The sequence below is a fragment of the Buteo buteo genome, chromosome 19 (genome assembly GCF_964188355.1).
Source record: "Buteo buteo chromosome 19, bButBut1.hap1.1, whole genome shotgun sequence".
Classification (NCBI taxonomy): Eukaryota; Metazoa; Chordata; class Aves; order Accipitriformes; family Accipitridae; genus Buteo; species Buteo buteo.
Genome location: NC_134189.1, coordinates 26,114,752 through 26,134,555, shown reverse-complemented (window position 1 = coordinate 26,134,555; position 19,804 = coordinate 26,114,752). Strand labels below are relative to the sequence as shown.

Below are 19,804 nucleotides of genomic sequence, written 5' to 3'. Positions count from 1 at the left end.
TCCTAAGAACTTAAGAATTAACAGTCTGGACCAGACCAAGGGTCTGGCCAGCCTACTGTCTTGTTTCCAGCAGTGATTAGTAGACTGTCGTTATGGAAAAAATACGAGTGGTATGTATATAGAATAAATAGGCAGAAGTGCTGTGGTTATTCGAGTTAGTCACACTGCATGTGGAAAATCACCCTGGACAATAGTTGCCATAGTCCAGAGCATTCTTATACTAAAACCTCCAGTTTGTATGATTGGATTCACAATAACGTATTTTAGCATATGGGCCTGCACAGTGCATCTTGTCAAACACCAGACAAGTCTGGGGTTAAGTCCACATATTCCAGCCATTTGCAAATGATCTAATTGTATGAGCATTCATCTTCAATGACAGTAAATACAAGATTGTTCAAATACAACCAATAACTAACTTTCTCTTAATTATTTTTAGTAACCTGCTTCTTTACATAATGATTTTGATTTGCCTTGATTGTTTCCCTATTACTTCAGCATAAACCCCATTCTTTTAGTCTTTGCAGGTGTTTTGAGGACTTCGACTGTAGAAGTAGTTTTCTGTTGTTGGTTGAAGTGGCATCATGTCACAGAAATTTGCATTTTGCGTAGAAGTGTTCTGGTAAAGTTGCACAGTCAGGCTGTGGAGCTTATAAGCATAGGAAAAAGCTGTAGTTACCACACCTAGGATGTCTTTTGGCAAAGATGTAATTATTCATAAGATTCATAGCCAACACTGTCCTAAAATGGGATTAGTGGTGCCACTTCATGGAGATCCTACTTCAGCCTTATCCATTGCGTTTTAGTAGGGTTCACCTCTGAAGTGTCAGTCATGTAACTGCATTTGACCACAAATGCTATTTTATACTTTTCATATGTTCTCTTACTTCCACCAAGATTATCTTGAACAGGGGAAGCATAAATGAGTTACAGTTTTCCAAGATATATTTAGGAGATACTTGCTTCTTTTCTTGAAAGTTGAGTAAAGTTCCATAAAGTTGAAAAATAAAAGTATCAGACCCAGCAAGCTAACACTGAGGAAACTAGATTGTTCAGGGACCATTTAGAGCTCAAATCAGTTTTTGTTAAATCGAATTCCTGTTTCAAGATTGCAAGTATTAGTTAACCATTTTAAAGGAATAAATCTCTTAGTCTCCTCATGATGATAGAGGTGATATCTCCATAATGGGCAGCATAGGCCTGTACTTCCAGTCGTGATAAGGTTGCTTTTTAACAGTATGTCTCAGTGAACAAATGCTTTAGTCCACGTGAAACAGAAATGAGCATTTGATTCTTTTACATCAGTGCTATTAGTTGGGTAAGTTCAGGAATATTTTAGTATTCTTAGTAGTAGTTAGTTGGAGGAAGACTTTTCTGTGGGAAGACAATCAACAAGGAAGTGACTCTTTGAAAGTTTCATGTGATATATCAGATTATTGAAACCTAGTTGCTATAAGCTATGTTAGTATTGTCAGTATGTTTCTGAAAGGAAACATGTCCCTAAAGAGAACCAGTCAGAGCAAGTGCCTTTAATTCTTCATAGGAATTTGCTGCTAGTTTCAGATCTCAGATTTTCCAATTAAGAAAAGCAAATATTTTCAGCCCATGAATCAGGTGGCATACACAGGGTTCTTTGAATATCGGAGAGGAAAAATGTTAAAACTCCTCAAGAAAGATCAGTCAGCAGTCTGAACAGTACTGGGAGGAGGAGGAGGGAAGGAGAACCTGTATAAGTTGTTGAAAATTAGCACAATAGTCTAGTTAAGGCTTACTGTAAATTACAGCTCACTAATGTTTTGCTGCATGGAGGAAATAATTCATGTAGAAGTGAGGCAGTGGCATTCCACTTGCTGGAAGTCAGGTAAGAGGTAATGTAGATTCAAACCTACTGCTCTTGGTGGCAAGTCCTCAAAAAAATACTTCCATGCTATTGTTCAAGTGATCAAAAAAAATCCAGCAATGGGGTTCCAGTCAGTCATGTTGTTTTGGGGGGTTTGAATCAATTAGAAGGATAGTTTCTCCTTTCTTTCCATAAAGTAAACATTGCTATACAGTGAACTGTGGCTTTTCCATTTTAGTGGACATTAACGTGTCAGTTATACAACATTTGGCATTTTGCGTTGCACTACTGTCATTATGTGTAAGAATTACATTTAAAAAATCATGAGTTAAAACAGCAGTCCTGTTGTATTGAAACCTGCCATGGTAAGAGGGTGGCTTATCCCATTGGCCTTCCAAAATACATACTCAGGGTAAGCTAAAACAGGTACATTGATTTCCACTGTCAGCCATTAATCCTTGAGGTTATCTTTAGCACCCTTTTTTGGTGCGTTGGATTAGTGAGGAACCACCAGCTCTGTGACTTTGGCTAAAACTAGATGTAGATTTGCTTAACTATCTCAGTGTGTAGATATTAAGTACAAAGGACAATTCTACTCTCTGTCCTAGAAATGCATTATCGTTAGTTCTCTGGCTCTCAGGCTGTATCACTGCTGTCTCAAATACTGTAGTTAACACGCTCCTGCTGCTTGCATTCTCTTTTTGCTTTTACTCACAATGTTAAAATACAGTTCTTGCTAAAGAAGGTCATATTTGTTGCTTGGGGAACAATATATCTGACATTCAGTAATGTCCCAATTCAGAACAATACATAAACACATCTTTAACTTGAATTCCAGATTTAAGTAAGTCCTCGAAGCCCTTGAAGCATAGGCATACTGCATTTCAGAAAACGGATGAAAGTTTAATATGGTGCTCTTTGTTGTACATTCTCATGTTTCAACAGAAATATATCTGGCAACTCCTGCTCTTCTATGATAAATCTAGGAGTGAGGGTTTTCTTATTAACTCTCTGGAGAAGGAATTTAAGACCCAGTCATGAAAACATTGACATGACTGAGTAAAGTTCTTCATGTCTAAACATCTGCAGGATTGTAGCCTACTGTAATAATGGAATAGTCTGAAAACCATGTCTATAAAATCTCAATATGGCACTGTATCAACACATACTCTTTATACAGCTTTAAGGCAGTCAGGTTTGAAGAGTTTCTTTATCTATAGCATTTCTATCCCATCTTGTGTCTGGACTTTTTTCTGCCTGTGGGTTCCCATTGGCCACATGTCTGACTGAGGCTGAAGATTATTTTTGTGTACATTTTTGTACAGTACCTATATTCTATTTTAAGGGAAAATATACACATGCATTTTTCTTCTTTATTAATAAACTGAGTGACAATTTAAAATAAATTCTTTCAGCTGTTCGGAATGGTACACAGATGTACTGGCACATTTCAGAGTAAGTTAAATAGAGAGCGAAGTATTATGTCACCAAAGGAGCAGAAGAAGAGGAGCTGGTGTCTGACCACTAAAGCAAAATAAAGCAGTGCTAAGACGGTGGCTTTCAGAAAAATAAGCCAGACTGTTCTAGTACTTAGGTGAACTATGGAAGCAGCAACAAAAGAGAGAAAAATCTTACCAAAGGAAAAATATGGGGAAAGTATAAAGGTATACTGTGGAGTGAAAGAACAATACTGAAACAGGTGGTGAAAAAAATAGAAAATCAGTTTGGTACATAAAACAAGGAAAAAAAAAACCAAACCAGGCTTATAAAAGCCATAACATTAACATGATTGATATCTTCACAGAAAGAGAGGATTGGAATGAGGGGTGAATAGGCATTGGTATGAAGACCTGTCTGATATCCAGGCATGGGAATATCAGTCTGAAGTCTTTAGGTCTCCTTGTAGATTGTGTGGGGAACTCTGATGACTTGCTGTATTTCATTCCAAGGCCAGGTATCTCACAGTGGGTAACCCAAACCTAATTTTTAGGATGCTTAAGTCTTTATAGGACTTTGCTCTTAGACTTGGCAGCGAAGAGAATATTCACTTGCATTTAATTTCTGTGCATGTATAGGTAATTGTTATTCCTAAGCTGCTGCTGTGGAGAGAGGAAAAGAGAGAGGCTCCTAAGGGGTTGGTTCAGGGTATCTATGTTAGATACGTACTACAGATTTCTCTCTGAAGGACCCTGTATCTACTGACACTATGTATGATTCTGTCGTCTTAATTTAGGCAGTTAAAGTGCACTGCATCCTTTCTCTGTCTCTTTATCTTCCTATTCTATAAATGAAGGCAATAATTTTTCTACTGTGAGGTTGAGAGGGTAGCATTCAACAGGAGTTGTGAAGCACTTGCATATTATGGTAGTCACTGTCACTGGCTACTGAGACTAAACTGCTGAATACTACATTTTATGAATAACTTACACCTGATGTATTGATGTCCATGCTTGGTTGATTAGTCTGAGCACAGTTTATCTTGCTACTACCAATCAGTAATACTACAAATAGTAATTTTAAAGAACTGAAAACAAGGCTGATGTTCAGGAGTAAAGGTTGAAATATTTTTATCTGGTAACTTTTCTTTAAAATTGCTTGGCTGTAAAAGTAGAGGAGACTTTTTTACTTGAAGCTTTCAAGGTTTGTGGCAGCAAAATTGAGTAGTCTCAGAAATCTTAAGTCATAGTGCTTCCCTGAGGGTAAAGTCATCCCTCTACAACGTGCCTTTCATGCCCCACTTACCCTCGATTAAGGCTTTCAAAATAAGTTTGAAGTGGGACACTGGCCTTCTACTGAAGCACATTCTTCACCTGCAGAAAAGACTTTGGAAGGCCTGCATTTAATATCTGTATGTCTGTTTCTCACTTTTTTCCCCCTTATAATGATAACATATAAATTTTATTATTTTTTTTCTTCTTTCTGTCAACCGACAGAATGACTTAATGGGGAACCAAGTTAGAAGATGAAAGAAGTGAAGATTGGTCATCTACGCAGAGGAAATGACAAGGTATGCATAGCAATCACGCTGGAGATTCATTTCGTGCTGGTGCTTAGGTCTTCATGGTAGATTACTTCTGGCAATAAAGTTTAAAAATAGTCCTCAGAAACCTTGAAAAAGATGTTTTGAAAAGAACTTTTTTCTTCTGTTTGACTGCCAGAGTAAGGAAAGCAAGTATTTATATCTGTATAAATATCTTTAAGATACACCTTTGAACTTGTTACTATGCTGAATTGTAGCTGTATTTCTACAGGTAAATGGCAGTCGCATGCATGAATTGGTTTTTTGGCAGTAAAAACAACCCTTCTCCCAACACCAAACTGAAATTCCTCCAGACACTATCAGTGGTCATTCTTGAGACTTTAAAATAATCGTTTTGTGGATTCATTTAAATCACTGTACGCTCAGTGTAGGAGTTGTACCATTTTCTCTTTTCTTTGCCTTTTATAATCATTAGAAGGAGATGTGCTAGTACCTGTTTCACCTTGCATTTAAAGAATGTGTTCTTTTACATTTGTTATGCTGTAGATTTGTAACTCGAGGAATGCAAATCAGCACTAACAACTCACGTCTCAAATATTTTCAGTAATGTGAATGTATAATATTTATACAGTGACTGCTAAGAGACTGGCACAAGGCTATATGCCACTTAAGTTCTGAGGTTAAATGTTACTGCAGTGATGCATAAAATTTGTATTGACCATCTGCCCAGCATTGAATTGAACCCATTAATGAATAAGCCTTGCAGTATCACTGTGAGATAGGGAATTATGATCTCCATTTAACAAGTGATAAAACTGGGCCTCAAAGGGCTCGTGTAATCATTTCAAGTCATACAGGAAGTATATAACAGAGCCAGCAATGAAAGCCTGCTCACCTGACCTGCCATCCTTCCTATTTGAACATCCCTGCGTTTGGTATCCTTTTCATTATGTTCTGTCATGTGTGGAATGTGTACATCAACAGCTATACATTCTTTATGCACAGCTTTAACCATCTAATTCTCTTGCAAAGTAACTTAAAACACACAGTTAATGTGAACCGTGAATCATGCTTGTCCATAAAGAACAACATGAGACACAATGCAAAAAGGCCAGCATAAACAGCACCAGATGGCCTTCGTAAATTGAGCAAGTTAGCACAAAATGCCAAAAGGGAGATCTGTTATTGTGACCTCTCTTTCTTTTTTTTTGCATAGTGTTGAGAGGAAGACTATGCAGGTCTTTCTGTACTACAGAGAGGAACTGCTGGTATAGGACGATTAATGCTTTTCCTTTTGTAATCTTCTGAACGTCTCTCTGATTTTCTTTAGTAAATGTCAGGTCACATGTTGGCTGCTTGCATTCTAAAACTGAAGTATAAATCATCTTCTCAAGTGACAGAAACTGTCATTTTTCCTTGCAAAATATTTTTCTAACTATATCTTATGTAACTGTTACAGTTGTTGACATTTTCCTTAAAAGCCCTGTTCGTTTGACACTCAAGATTCAGTATAAAGCTATAGACTGGAATAGAGAATTCAATTGCCTTTGCTTGTTTCTGTTTCCTTTACCATGAGTTGAAGAAAGGAATATTATGCATTTCTGAGTCATGCCATAGAAAGGTATTTTATTTTTAATATCATTAGAATTTTAAAAGAAGGGGGATAAACTTTAGCATAGGTGAAACCAAGAGTTAATACGCTTCAATTACAGAAAGTGGCTATTAAATTTTGATGGGATGCTATCACTGATACTTAAATAAAATGTTGATGTGGTGATGTGGGGAGTGTGTATAATGAGTTGAATGTTAGAGAAAGGCTGTTGATTTTTATGGAAAATGTATATAAAAAATACATGATCCTCAATCAAAGACGTTCATGTGCATATATATCCATAGGAAAAAATCAGAGCATAGACTTCTTACGTCTGTCTTGGGTTGTGTGTACAAGAGTGCAGCCCTATATAGCTGTGTCTTGGCATAGATAAAGACTGAAAGTACTTGCCCACACCTTATGTTTTATTGTGCATAATACCTGCCCAGCTTAAGGGTGATACTTTAGCATTAATAATCTACTTTCCCTCTACTCTTACATTTGTGGAGAAAACTATTGTTATGTCTTCCTGATGGGTCTTTTAAATCAAGCTTATCAAATGTAACAATTTCTTAGAAAAAATGGCTGCAGAATGTGGAGTCGGTGTGAAATTCCTGCTGACAAGGCCTTTGACTTGCAGCTTCTGCTGGACCCAGCTGAGGGATGAAAGAAAGAACTTTTGCAGGTATTTCAGGACACTGCCTGTGCCAGTCTTATCCTAATGAGCAGTGAATTAAAGTATTTCCAAATTGCTCTGGAGAAATACGTTCAAGAAACACTGTTCCTTCTAAGGGAACGCTGCAGGGGTGATCTGGAATGCCAGGTGTTTGGTCTTGAGAGTGGGTCCATTAATCCTAATGCATCCAAGTCCAAATGTTTTAGTTAAATTTTAAGCAAGCTAGAGACCTTTATGGTAAATGCAGGGTATTTCAAGACACCTTCAGGAGTTTGGAGGTATATGAAGATGTCTGTATTGACATAGTCTTAATCTCTCAAAACCAGGATCTGAATTGTTTGGTTAAGTATCCTGTTGCTGTCAAAGAACATTGCTGAGCTAAGGAAGGGGAGTCATATCTTGATCTAATTATCTCTGCTTTAAAATGAGATACTGTACAATAATAACCTGCACAGTGAATACTTGAACTCAATGTAGAGGGGACACTTGTCTTGGTTAAAGAAAGGAGTGAAAAGTGCCCTCCTTGTTCCTGTGCCTGGCCTGAAGGCCAGACTCCCTGCAGAGTTTAGAGCAACCTACCCTGGCATCTGCGGCATCTCATGATCATGAGTTTGGGGTTTGTAGGATCACAGTTCTCTTCTTGTCAAAGCCAGAAGTAGGAGATGCGTCCCCAGGAAAGAGATTCCCTGTATCACTCTACGTACTTTATATAATCTTATCACTGAAGATTCTCAAAGCTGGTTCATGGACATTATAAATTTGTTCTTCTCGGCTCATAGAGGTAGGAACATAATATTTTACAGGTGTGGAAGTGAAGCACAGATGTGAATACTTTCAGATGTGTAGCCTCAACAGTTGAGGCCGGATATTTAAAAGCATTCAGCATGGGTCAGCTCATCTTGTAACGTATTCAGGGAGACCAACAGCCGGCTTGCAGTTTGCCTTTGAAAGTCTGACTAGTTACTTGGGCATCTAAAGAAGCCAGGAGAGCTGAACTTATTTTTCTGAAAACCTGACCAAAGTATTTGCCCGAGATCATGAAGGAAGTATGTGGTACCGTTGTGAAATTAATCCAGCTCTCTCCAATTTCTGCATACCCAAAGGACCTTCCTGCCTCCACCTTATTCTCGTCTCTGTTCCAAAGACTTCTTTTGCTGAGTTTTTGGAAGACAATGCAGCTCTTCTGTGAACTGTTCTCATCAAATCTTTCTTTCTCTTGCTGCAAGCTGTAGTAGGGGGGACTCCCAACAGTACTCTCAGAAAGTCCCATAGTGCGCATTAGACAATACTGGGTCCTGAACCCTAAAATCTCCAGAGGCTTACTGGATTATCTCTTTCTAAGACTTCTGTTGGTACCAGTTACCTCAAATTACAAACCATTGGCAGGTCTCAGAAGTCTGCAAGAGTAGGTCTCCCCAGTTGTTACATATCCCAGGAAATCTGCAAAGAAAAGAAGGATGATTAAAGTTTGTGGCGTGAGTAAGAAGAAGTCAGAGGGACCATTTCACAGTGTTCTTTTTATGAGGTTTTTTTAAAGGAAAAATATTTTTCACTGACAGGCCTTTCTAATGATTGAATACACTGTGAGTTCTGTATTTGCAAGAAGGCCTAGAGGAACACACTTTTATTTTCTGCTGGAAGACTGCGGTCTTTAGCACTCTCAATATTAAGATCATTGGAGTCAGGGTTCCCTGCTGATGTTACTAAAATGAACTTTAATCAATCTTGAAAAAAAGACTTTAATAGCCTGAATTATGGCCCCCAGTGCTAGATCTTTGATAGGAGAGTGAGCCTGGCAGTATTGATTTTCTCATGCTCAGCATTTCTTCAGATATTTTTGCCACTTGTTAGCAATGTATATTTTAATAAAATGTTGATTTATGAAGTGCCTTTTCCCAGCAATCTTTCTGTGTTTAAGTGGAACATTTTTACATCATTCACATATATTTTTCCTCATTTTGAAGAAAATGCATCTTTTGAGGAAGATTCTGGATTCCAAACCTAATCTGAAAATGGAACCTTCCTTCCCTGTCTAATTATGATATAGCTCTTGTCAGTCCCACCAGATGGGGAAGATGAGGCAGAAAGTAGCATGGATAGTCAACCAATTTTGTTCCTTCATTTTCACTTTTTTTGTAAGGCAGCAAATAAGTCTTTTGACTCAATATGGCATTTTAAGTCTTGGCCTGTATGTTTGGAAGAACTCAGAGTTGGTTTTAATAAAATAGCCTGGAGAGGTTTAGAGAATTCAGAGCCTTCCTGAGAGAACTGCAAATATCTGAAAGCAGCTGTCTTCATTTTTGGCCAGGAAATCTGATGGGGAGTGCACAGGAGCAGTTTACTGTTCATATGTGAAGAAAGATGGGAGCAGGGGAAGCTGAAACTAATAATGTTGCTAATATTTCTCTAGGTTTGTGTTATAACAATGCAAATTACGGCAAAGCCCACAGGTGGCATCTTGTATGTGGCCTGCAGCCTTCTGACCTCCTTCTGAAAGGTGACTTTTTGGTTTGATAGGTTGGGTCTCCATGAGTAAGTTGTTATTGAGCAGACCACTAATGCTTCTCCACAGCACTATGGCTGTACCTTTATAGGGACTGCTAAATGATGTGGTATGTACCACAGAGACCACTGTCCACAGGAAAGTGCTGTCAAAGAGTGAGCGGGGGTTAACCACAAAATATTTACCCTTTTAGTGTGCACTGAAAAAAAAACAATAGCTGAAAAACAGGATTTTCCTTTAGTGCTCTTTGTGCATTGTGGTTTTACATTGGGTGCAGAAAAGGTTCTGTACGGTGTTGATTCTCCAAAGCAGATGGCAAACAATGATTAACCAGTTCCTTCCAACTGCTCACTAATGAGCAGAAACCAAGTTGAACGATTTATTTGTATTGAATTAAGCTTAAAAGAAAATCATGTAGTTATGAGCATAAATATTCTCTTCTAAATCTAAACTTTCCTGGAATAGTGCACTTGGGGCTGGATGTCTTTCTTTGAGCTTATTTCTAGTGGCAGAGGATATAAAAAAAGTAAATGATAGTAGTATATGATTATAGTTCTTAATGTAATTTAAAATTATCCCATTGTAAGTGAAATACTGACGCACAAGGGCAGGACCTCTGAACTATGTGCATTTACAAGCCTGTCCTGCGCGAAAGTAAGTGTCTTTGTATGCTGCTGTTGAGACTTACTATCTTGTCTAAAGCTTCTTTAAGATTTGAGTGGAAGCACTGCTCTAGCAGTAGTATCAAGGATTTTAGATTTATGGCATTAAGAGCTAATGGGAAGCGCATTTGCTCTACATTCACATTCCTAAGCAGTTTTACTCATGGCACTTCAAGGCCAAGTGAGGCCTAGGATAGATGAGCTTTCAAATTAAAAAAAAAAGAAAAAAAAAGTTTTAATACTGATAATTTGAGAAATGGTGTATATACTGCCATCGGTGAGATGCTAATGAAACAGGCTGGGGGCCAACTGCGTAGGCAGCAGCTCTGTAGAAAAGGATCTGGGGGTCCTGGTGCACCAGCTGACGTCAGCCAGCCGTGCGCCCTTCCAGCAAAGAGCCAACTGCATCCAGGGCTGCATTAGCAAAACTACAGCCAGCAGCTCTAGAGGAGCGATCCTCCCCTCTTCATAGCACTTGTGAGACTGCGGTTAGAGCATTGAGTCCAGTTTTGGGCACCCTAGTACAAGAAAGATACTGCCGTACTGGCATGAGCCCAGTGGAGGGCCACCAGTCTAGTCACGGCTGGAGCCACGTGGTAAGTGAGGAGAAGCTGAGAGAGCTGGGTCTGTCCGGGCTGGAAAAAGAAAGGCAAAAGGGAGACCTTATTGCTGTCTGCAGCTACTGGATTGCAGGGTAGGGAGAAGATGGAGCTTGACTCTGCTCACAGGTGCACAGCAATAGAATGCGGGCCAACAGCCACAAGTTGGAACATGAGAAATTCCAGTCAGACACAAGGAAAATCTTTTTACCAAAGAATGGTCAAACACTGGGACAGGTGCCCAGAGAGGTTGTGGGTTCTCTATCCTTGGAGGTGTCCAAGATTCAGTTGGATATGTGCCTGAGCAACCTGATCTAATTAGACCTGCTTTGAGCAGGAGGTTGGACTAGATGCTTCCAACCTGAATTACTCTGTGGTTCTTTGATGCTATCATAACAAGGACTAAAACAAGAACGATATTGCAGACTTGGACCACAGGAAGATTAAAAAGGAACAACTTGTTGAAAATCAGTGGAATTAATAATATTGTACCTCTGATCAATTCACCTTCTGGCATCAAAAGAGTCAGGGGTTTATGTAATGAATAGTTACCTCAGCATTTCTTCTGTATGGTTCTGCCTAAAATGAAATCACAGCTTCACTGATGTCAGATAAAATTCTCATTGACTTCACAAGGCTCTGAATTCTGTCAGCTTAAATGGAGATCGTAGGAGGGTTCTTTACAGTCAGATAACAGTTTTAATGTGGGGAGAACTTCAGAGAATAGTTTTGTTTTTCTGAAAGTATGTTTCGCAACCACCAGATTCTTTTAGCATATACAGATAAAGTTATGCTAGTATTGGAAGCAAAAAACCAGTACTTCTCTCTCAGCTTTGTACCTGTGTTCCTGTAAGCACAAGTATTTAAATGAATTGCTCAAAAAAGGAGGGAAAATTGGAGGGAAGGAAAGCTTCCTTCCTGTGATCCCCAAGTTAGAAAGTATTTCAAAGCTTTGGAAACTGTTGACCAGCTCTGACATTTAGAAAGCACATCTTATAAAGAAAGACTATGTAAAAAGTCCAAACCTTATCATGTGAGCTTAATTACACTCTGAAAATGCTCGCTTTTTACAACCGTGATAAAACATATAAAATGCAGTATAAACATACAGTGCAGTATTAGGTCATATGTTCCTTCACTGCATTTCTGAAAAGGGGGAAGGGTTTTTAACATTGCTTAGGCTGGCTTTATGAAATGACACTTGTCAGCAGAGTGTATATAGCCCTGTTACTACTGTTACATTTCTATGATAAAAAATGTCCAGGGTATGTTTCCTCCTCTTATCTAACCGGCCTATTCTACTTTGTAATGTTGCATATACTATTGATTACAATATTTTTAATTGTGTGGATTATGTGTGAATACAGATAATGATAAATTCACACTGCAGTCTACTTGGCCTGTAAAAATTTTATGCAACTCTGAGGAGAAGTTACTGTTATTAAAGAACCATTTTGGAAACAAAAAGTGCCTGTTTTAACAGCCCAACCTTGATCTTTTAATGCAGTCAGTGTTTTGGATGAGTGCAGGTGTACATGTAATTATGAATTTAGAATAGTCCAGGAATATTTAAGAACAAAAATACCTCAGATGTAGAGGTTAATTTCTTGTGAATAACAGCTACAGAACGATTTGATGATTTTCTGCTCTCACGTTCATAATATACCCTTCCATAAGAACAGTCTGGATCTAAGGAGTGTCTATCAGCACGTTATTGCCAATTCCATGTTTGGCATTTGTTGTGATTTTATAGTAGTATTAATAATATTTTTTTGTTTCTTTTCCTCATACATTTTAGCCTTCAGAACTTGTTTTCTTTGCAGCATTTTCCCTGTAGTCATGAGGAATTTTTACATATTTGTAGAGAATCTGACATAACACATTAGTCCAGTAGCTGGAGCATTAAAAAGCAAGAAACATCAGATGTGCAATTCTGAGAACTGGTAATACCGCTTTTAGGGTTTAGTAAGATTTTTTTTAATGGAACATTTATATGCTTGTATGTGAATCCATTACATGACATACACCGTGGTTAGCAACAGCTTTTGTGTATCATGGCTCAGGTTCCCATACACTCCTGACAGTATGTATATTCATGAGATTCATGACATTTTCCTGCATCTGCTCTTATAACAAATTTCGTTTCAAAACAGCACTTCATTGATGTAGTACACTGACACATTTTACGTATAATTGCTTTTCATCTGGTTGTATGATTATTTTGTGACACCTAGTGGATAAATTGATAGTAGTGCCGATTTGAATTTCCTCATTTTTTTAAGATTCTCTTGATAGACATTCTGGCCTGGAAACTCAATTCACATAACAAACACATACCCTCTTGATTTCTTAGTTTCTCTCTCTCTCCTGTTTTTTTTTCTCTTTAGCTTTGCTAATGGAATAACTTGCTCATAGCCAGGTGAACAAATACCCAACACCAGTCTTGAGGAAATTCCAAGAGTCTCAAAATAAAACAAGGTAGTAAACATTTGAAAATTTCATTATATTGTTTAGTCAGGTTCCCTACATGTGCAGCATGTAATCTTCACATGTCAACTTTTTCTACTGTATCAACTTTTCTGTGGTGTGCTTCAAACACGCAGTTCCCTTAGGGATTGACTATACACTACATAAAGTTATAAAAGGTTTCAAAAAAGTACTTATTATCCTATGAGGAATCTTAGAAATTCCCATTCCTTTACTGTTCTTAGAGAGTGAAATCTGATAAATAATTAAAATATTATTCTATACACACAAGAATGTTTTCAGAATATTTACATCAAGAAACAGAGTCTAGAAATGCCTTAAATGCATGACCTACTTTCACAACTAAGATATATCTTGTGAAGTATATCTTAATTTACATGTCATGGATTCTGTGCCTAAAGCTCAATTCGAAGTCATTTCTCCTACAGGAAAATGTTGAAATACTGTCCAGTATGTTTGCTGTAAATGCTGTGAGACAGAAAAGTAGGTATTTTTATATGACTCTGTTTTTTATGTTGATAAGGAGAGGGGAATTATTTATTTCAGTTGCACCAAGTCTGTTTGCTGTATTGCTGGGCTGATACTATTAGTGTGCGTGTTTTTATCTTCAGAGAAAGTATAATATGCTCCTTGCCCGACAGATTTTAATTTCTGAAATCTTCCGCCATCCCAGAGCAGGTGCAGAACAATAGCTTACATGATAGCTAAGATAAGATTTTAGTAGTTTTTAAATAGGAGCTAAAAGGAACTGTAAGGCACATGAATTTGGAGATAAGAGGTTATGTATTTTTCATATGTGGGGAATTGGAATGGAGTTGTGCAGAGGACATAAAGAAATTGATTTTAAAGACCGACTTCAAGATTTTAGGTTTCAGCTTGTCACTCTTCAGAGAAAATGTGTTGCATATTTCCACTCCCAAGAGGCTTCAGAATCAGAAAATGTAATACAAAACTGTGTCTTTAATACCGACTGACGAGGCGCTCTTTTCCTGTGCTCTTCCTAGTCGCTCATCCTAACAGTTCTCTTGTGACTTTCATTTATGTAAAATTAGGGCCTGTAGCAACAGCATCATGAATAATGGACACAAAGAGTCTAAGACACCATCCAGCTCAGGCAAAGATCTGCTCACTCACTACCACCTGAAGCCCTGCTTTAAGTCCGTGAATGAACGTTTAACCAGTGAAAGCTTTAGTCTCAGGTAAAAAGACTTAGACTAGAGTAAATCTATGGAGAAGCCCCGGTCACCTGCGAAAACAAAAGATCGTACAGAGGGAGCTGAAACAGGCAGCACGGTGTGTCTGCCCACCCGAGCTCGTCGCCTGTAACCCACGAGGAACGCTCCCTCTCACCGCCCCGCTCGCCCTCGGCGCTCCAAAAGCCTTCGCCCTCCTCGGCACATGGGTGCCAATGGTCAAATCAGGCTCTGGTGGTGAAAATGGCAATTTTCAGTGGTTGCCCCCCTCGCTTTTCTTTAGGCTTGTGTTGTGTAAACCCGGTCTGGGACTCGGACCGGGCTTTGCGTTGGATGGCTAATGAGGCTGGTAATCTCATTAGCTCATGCAGCGAGTGTGTGTATAAGCCTTCTTTTCGGTGTCTTTGTTGTGCCCGCAGCACGGAGTACTCCGAACGGAAAATAACCGATCAGAGCAGAGGCAGAGGCAATCGTGACAAGAGCACATGTGTATATATTTTCTAATCATAACACAACTTGAGACAGTATCGAAGGGTGGTAACAAAGCTGTTGCTGTGCGCAGAGATCATCTGCTGGTAACCAAAAAAAAAACCCAAACCACCCCAATAACCAAAAGGAAAAAGGGATCTCGGTAATTAGCCATGTCGTTAGTCCCCGGGAGTCAGGGGACGGAAGGCGGGGGTGAAGCGGGGAGGCAGGGCACCCCCGGCCGCGCTGGGCAGAGGCCTCTGCCGCAGGGCGTCCCTTGGCAGGTGGGGGCCGCTGGCTGCCGGCCGGTGGGCCGAGGCCTGGCGGGGCCGTGTCCTGGCAGGGACCTGAGAACCTCCGATGGGGCCAGCGACAGCACTTGCTCTCGCGAAAGGGCTTCTTGGAGCAGGCCCGTCGGCTCCCTCGCTGCCGCTCCCCCTTGCCCCCCAGGGTAACCAGAAATAAACAGCCCGCTGCAGTTCTGGTTTGCAAGGCCTGTGCGAGTATTTTCCCCCTGCTAATGTATGTAAACTCCCAGGCTTCTGCTTCTTGACGACCAGGTTGAACCAAGCCTGGTGGCTTGAGCCAAAATACGGTCCAGACCTCAGAACGCCGTTCTAAAATGGAAATGAATTTTAAGCTTTTAACAATATTTTAAAACAAGCATCCTGTGTAGGTTGGTGATTTTATGCCAGCTTTTCATATAACGCTATGAACAATTTTGAATGCTACGGGTCTAAAGTGATCGTGACGAATGTAACAGTTTGTAAAGGACGGATTTCACTTGTCTGCCGTAATACAAAGCTTATTCTTCATTAGCACTTGAGTAACTTTGTCCTGTTTGTGGTGATTGCAAATCTAAGTGTGCGTTGATATAAATACAGAATTTTAGGCTAAATCCATGTAACGCTGGGTTATTCAGACGCTTGGTCTAATTCTGGATCCCAGACTACTCATTTCCTCGCTCCTACTTGTCAGCTGCTTGGTCTCACTAAAGGCTAAAATTTAAAATGAAAGCCTTATGGGGCAAAGGGCAGAAGACATTTTTCTACCAACTAGAATTATTGGCACAGCTGCATTTCTGCAAAATGAATTTTAGTTTCTTGTTGAGACTTAGAACATACCCTGACAGACATTCCCTGTTGGTGCTTAATTAAGTTAGGTCTTGCACATACATGCATGTCTTTTAATAAGGAAAACTATTTCCAAGGATTTAAATCCATTCCAGAGCAAAAATTCCATTTTCCAAAAAAGGAATTTGTGGGTTGAGATAGGAGATGGCGGGTTTTAAAAAGGTGTCAGATGAATATTGTTTTCACGATCTTGTAACTCTGGTTAATGTTATTTTCCTAGCTTACATAAGGAACTGAAATAAATAATACTTTCTATCAGTGGTATCACATAGGGTAGGTGTGACACTGTATGAATTGCACATATTAGAAAGCCAAATCTGGTTGACTTAAAAGTCAAATGGCTTATTTAAGATTCTCTGTGTAGTAAGGGGTTTTTCCATCCAAAATTGCTTAAAAAACATTACTCAAATAATTGCTTGTGGGACTGCTGAGTATTTAGCTAGAGAGACTGGAAGACTGAGATCCTGACTGTTCTCTGCATCAGTGAGTGTGCCGAGTTGCATTTTTTATTTTCACGGGGCTTGAGGGGAAGCGGGAAAGACACAGTTTTGAAGATTTGGACATCACATATCCAATCAAAGATACAGGTGCTCAATTTAAGTGTCCAATTTTGTGTTCAAAGTTGTTAAGCAAATCCAGGTAATGTCAGCTGAGTTACGCGAGTTCAGCTCTTCCAAAAATAAGGTCCAATGTTCAACATCCTAAAATAAGCAAATGTTTAGGGGGGGTGTCATTAATATTTCATTTTTGTGTCATCTGCATGAATACAATCTGCATTAGAGCATGGAGATAAATTATGAATGTTTAGGAAATGCTTATTGTAAGAAAGGTGTTATATGCCCCTTTTATTCTTAGCTATCTCTGACAGGAGAAAATAAAACTGACACATTTTCTTAGCTCTTTTCTTAACAAGAAACAATCTCTAATTTGTCACAGCTTCATCTCCTTTTACTGCAGACACTCACCTCCCAGATAATCCAGCCGTTGCTTTTTTGCTTTTAGGCATGGTAAGATACCAAGAGTACCTGTAACATTTGTTTTTCGTAAGACGTACCTCACTTGCCCCCGGTGGCTTTGCCATCTTCACGCAGGTTTCATCTCCCCAGGACGCTGGCCTCACCCTGATTTCTGGGCATTTGGATCTGGTAATCGTCATTTCTGCCACGGAGAGCTCAGAAACGCAGCCCAGCGTGAGTCCCTTGCTGCTGCTGCTGCTGCTGCTCTCGCAGCCATCCGTGTCATGCCTGGCAGCCATCTTAGACCTGGGCAGAAAGCCCATCGGGGTGAACACAGCAACTCGGCCAGGAAGTAAGTAGACGGAAAGATTATGCTAGAAAAACACGGAAGATAAATATTTAAGTCCTACAAAACAAATAGCTCGTAATACACTGAACAGTTCTGCATTCCTTTTGGAGTTTATTTTAAAAAAATGTATCTCCTTAAATATTTATTTGCTTAAGAATACAAGTGCAACATCCAGAGCAGCCAGTGATTAACTCGGGTTTAATTTGTCTTTTTGTGGAAGCTTTGAGAGATTCTGAGTGTTTTCATCATTCTCTTGAATACTAGCTTTTAGGGGTTTTAGCATTCAGAGTATCACATAAGCAAAACTCAGAAATAAATGCAATAGAAAAATAAAAATTTTGTCAGTGTAGGTACTGCAGTTTGCTTAAGCAGAAGACATGATCCCACATCCAAGAAAAATCAGGTGTTGTTTTGATGGGGAACTGTCTTTTTCCTAATACATTCCATTTTGAAGCATCTGTTTAACATTCAAAGTATTTTACAACAGTAAGGCTATGAAATGCCTGACATGTATGTATAGAACGTGTCTGTGAAGGTGCAGAATGCCTTTCATGTATCCTCTGCTCCTTGTCTTTACTACTAGTCAGATCTCTATACACCCATTAAGTAGGTTAAAGCAGCTATCATTAAGCATGTCCCATTTTTTGATACCATTGTAAACCTTTTCTGAAACATGCTATGTGAGCAGTCATTTCTATGGAGGAATTTCCTTGACTTCAGCATGAGTCCACATGAGTAAGGAACCTCCTGTGCAGGTCTGGGCTGGTAGTCAGGCTACAGTATGTGAGATGGAATTATTTAAGCTAACGTATTTGTCTGTTGCCTTCCCCCCCACCCCGCCCCGTACATAAAATGTTGAGGTTTGAGGAACATACATAAATTATTGCAGAGCTCAGAGACATTTAGCCAGAGTTCTGACTCATTTCACAGCTGCTCCTTTTTCCCAAATATTTGCAAACAGCTAGATAATGACAATGGTTTCAGTGAATATGTAAAATTATTTATTAAATAGAACCATGTCACATTACCTATGATGTTCTGTGTAATAAAGAAAGTAGACAGAGGTGAACAAAAATTATATAACTGATTATAATAAGATGACTGCTCAATGCAAATAGTTATTGGCTCCTAAATTCTTTTCTGATGTGTAAGCTTACTAAGGATCCAGAAGATGCCTTTAACTTCCTTGCCTCATAATTTGTGCTGTATTGGATCACTAGGACTTTCTTCAAAGCCACTGAGGCCAAGTGAAGGTGTGCTGTTGATTCCAATAGTGTGTGAATTGCTCCCCTTCTTAAAGTCTCCTGATGACTTTGAGGAAAATGTTTACATGCAACACTGTGAATAGGGTTTTTAGAAACCAGAACAGCACACCTGAACTATAATTATAGCACCAAGTAACCTCACTGATGAGCAAACATCACGACCAAAGTTGATCACCCGTTTGGACATTATCACAAAGGTAGAGAATGATAAATTTGATCTCCTAGTTACGGCCTGGCTATACTAATGCCTAGTTAAAGATACTAAAAAATTAGTTTACACAAGCTAATGTTCTTCTGTAGCCAGCTGAGAAAGACAAACACTTTTACAGAGAACTGTCTAGAGCAGGAGCCTAACTGAATCAGATTTTAGAAAAACCTGTGCATCTCCATTGAATGTAGGAGGCTGTGGAGGCTCGGTCCTGTGAGTATTTTGCATTGTGCCTGCCTGAAGTTCCGGGAGAATCTGTCCTGTATTATTAAATTACAGTAACGTTTCACGACTTGGGAAAGAGCTGTTGTTTGCCATTTTAGAAACAGCTGTATTTAAGTAATGGGTAAAATCATGATACACGTCATACTTAACAGGAGTCACGAAATCTGTGTTTATAGAATACTTTTTACTTCTTGAAGGATGCAAGCTATACGAAGGCAGTGTGTCGTTGTTATTTTTAGTTAAAAATGTATTTTAAAATATTGTCTGTGAAGTTTGTCATACATAGATCCCAGGAAACTGAATCCTTCCCTCCACCAAATAATTTCTATCTGAAATCTCTAGGAAAGTTTCTTGCCATGGTACTGCTCTGTCACAGCCCTGCCCTGAAAGAATGATGTGGCAGTTCAATTTCCTGCCCAGGGCCTGATCCAGGTCCTGTTGAATTCAGTCAGAAAGCCTCCTTTGGCTGCAGCCGTAGCAGATCCGCAGCCACTTACTCTACAAACGCTCTTGCCAGCAAACTTTTGTGACATTTTTAATAGTGAGTCAGTAGTCTGTAGGAGCAGAGCAGTGACTGTGCACCACTTTGGAAGCCAGAAGATAATCATGATATGAAGAGATGTTGGAAACCGCTGATCTAGCCTGCATCCAGACCCTCCACCTTGCTGG

General features: G+C 39.3%; 1 protein-coding gene across 3 annotated transcripts; it reads right to left on the bottom strand.

The window, feature by feature from the left end:
* Positions 1 to 6,435: 6,435 nt before the first annotated feature.
* Positions 6,436 to 17,411, bottom strand: LOC142042169 (uncharacterized). Of its 3 annotated transcripts, none has more exons than XR_012653639.1 (2): positions 17,187 to 17,327; positions 6,436 to 8,527 (listed from the first exon to the last, which is right to left on the bottom strand). XR_012653639.1 is itself a non-coding variant. In XM_075051802.1 (2 exons), exons 1-2 carry the CDS (start codon positions 17,409 to 17,411, stop codon positions 15,179 to 15,181), a joined length of 663 nt encoding a protein of 220 aa, XP_074907903.1. In that variant the 3' UTR covers positions 15,085 to 15,178. The 3 variants fall into 3 exon arrangements, 1 of the variants encoding a protein (XP_074907903.1); XM_075051802.1 differs by lacking the exon at positions 6,436 to 8,527 and adding an exon at positions 15,085 to 15,616 and having other exon boundaries at positions 17,187 to 17,411; XR_012653640.1 differs by lacking the exon at positions 6,436 to 8,527 and adding an exon at positions 16,722 to 16,833 and having other exon boundaries at positions 17,187 to 17,323.
* Between the last annotated feature and the right edge of the window lie 2,393 nt (positions 17,412 to 19,804).

Excerpts from the sequence above, each read along its gene's own strand:
- LOC142042169 (XM_075051802.1), bottom strand. The coding sequence starts at position 17,411 with ATGGGCTTTCTGCCCAGGTCTAAGATGGCTGCCAGGCATGACACGGAT. Across the intron at positions 15,617-17,186 it reads AGCCACCGGGGGCAAGTGAG|AACGGCGTTCTGAGGTCTGG; the intron begins GTACGTCTTACG and ends TTTCCATTTTAG.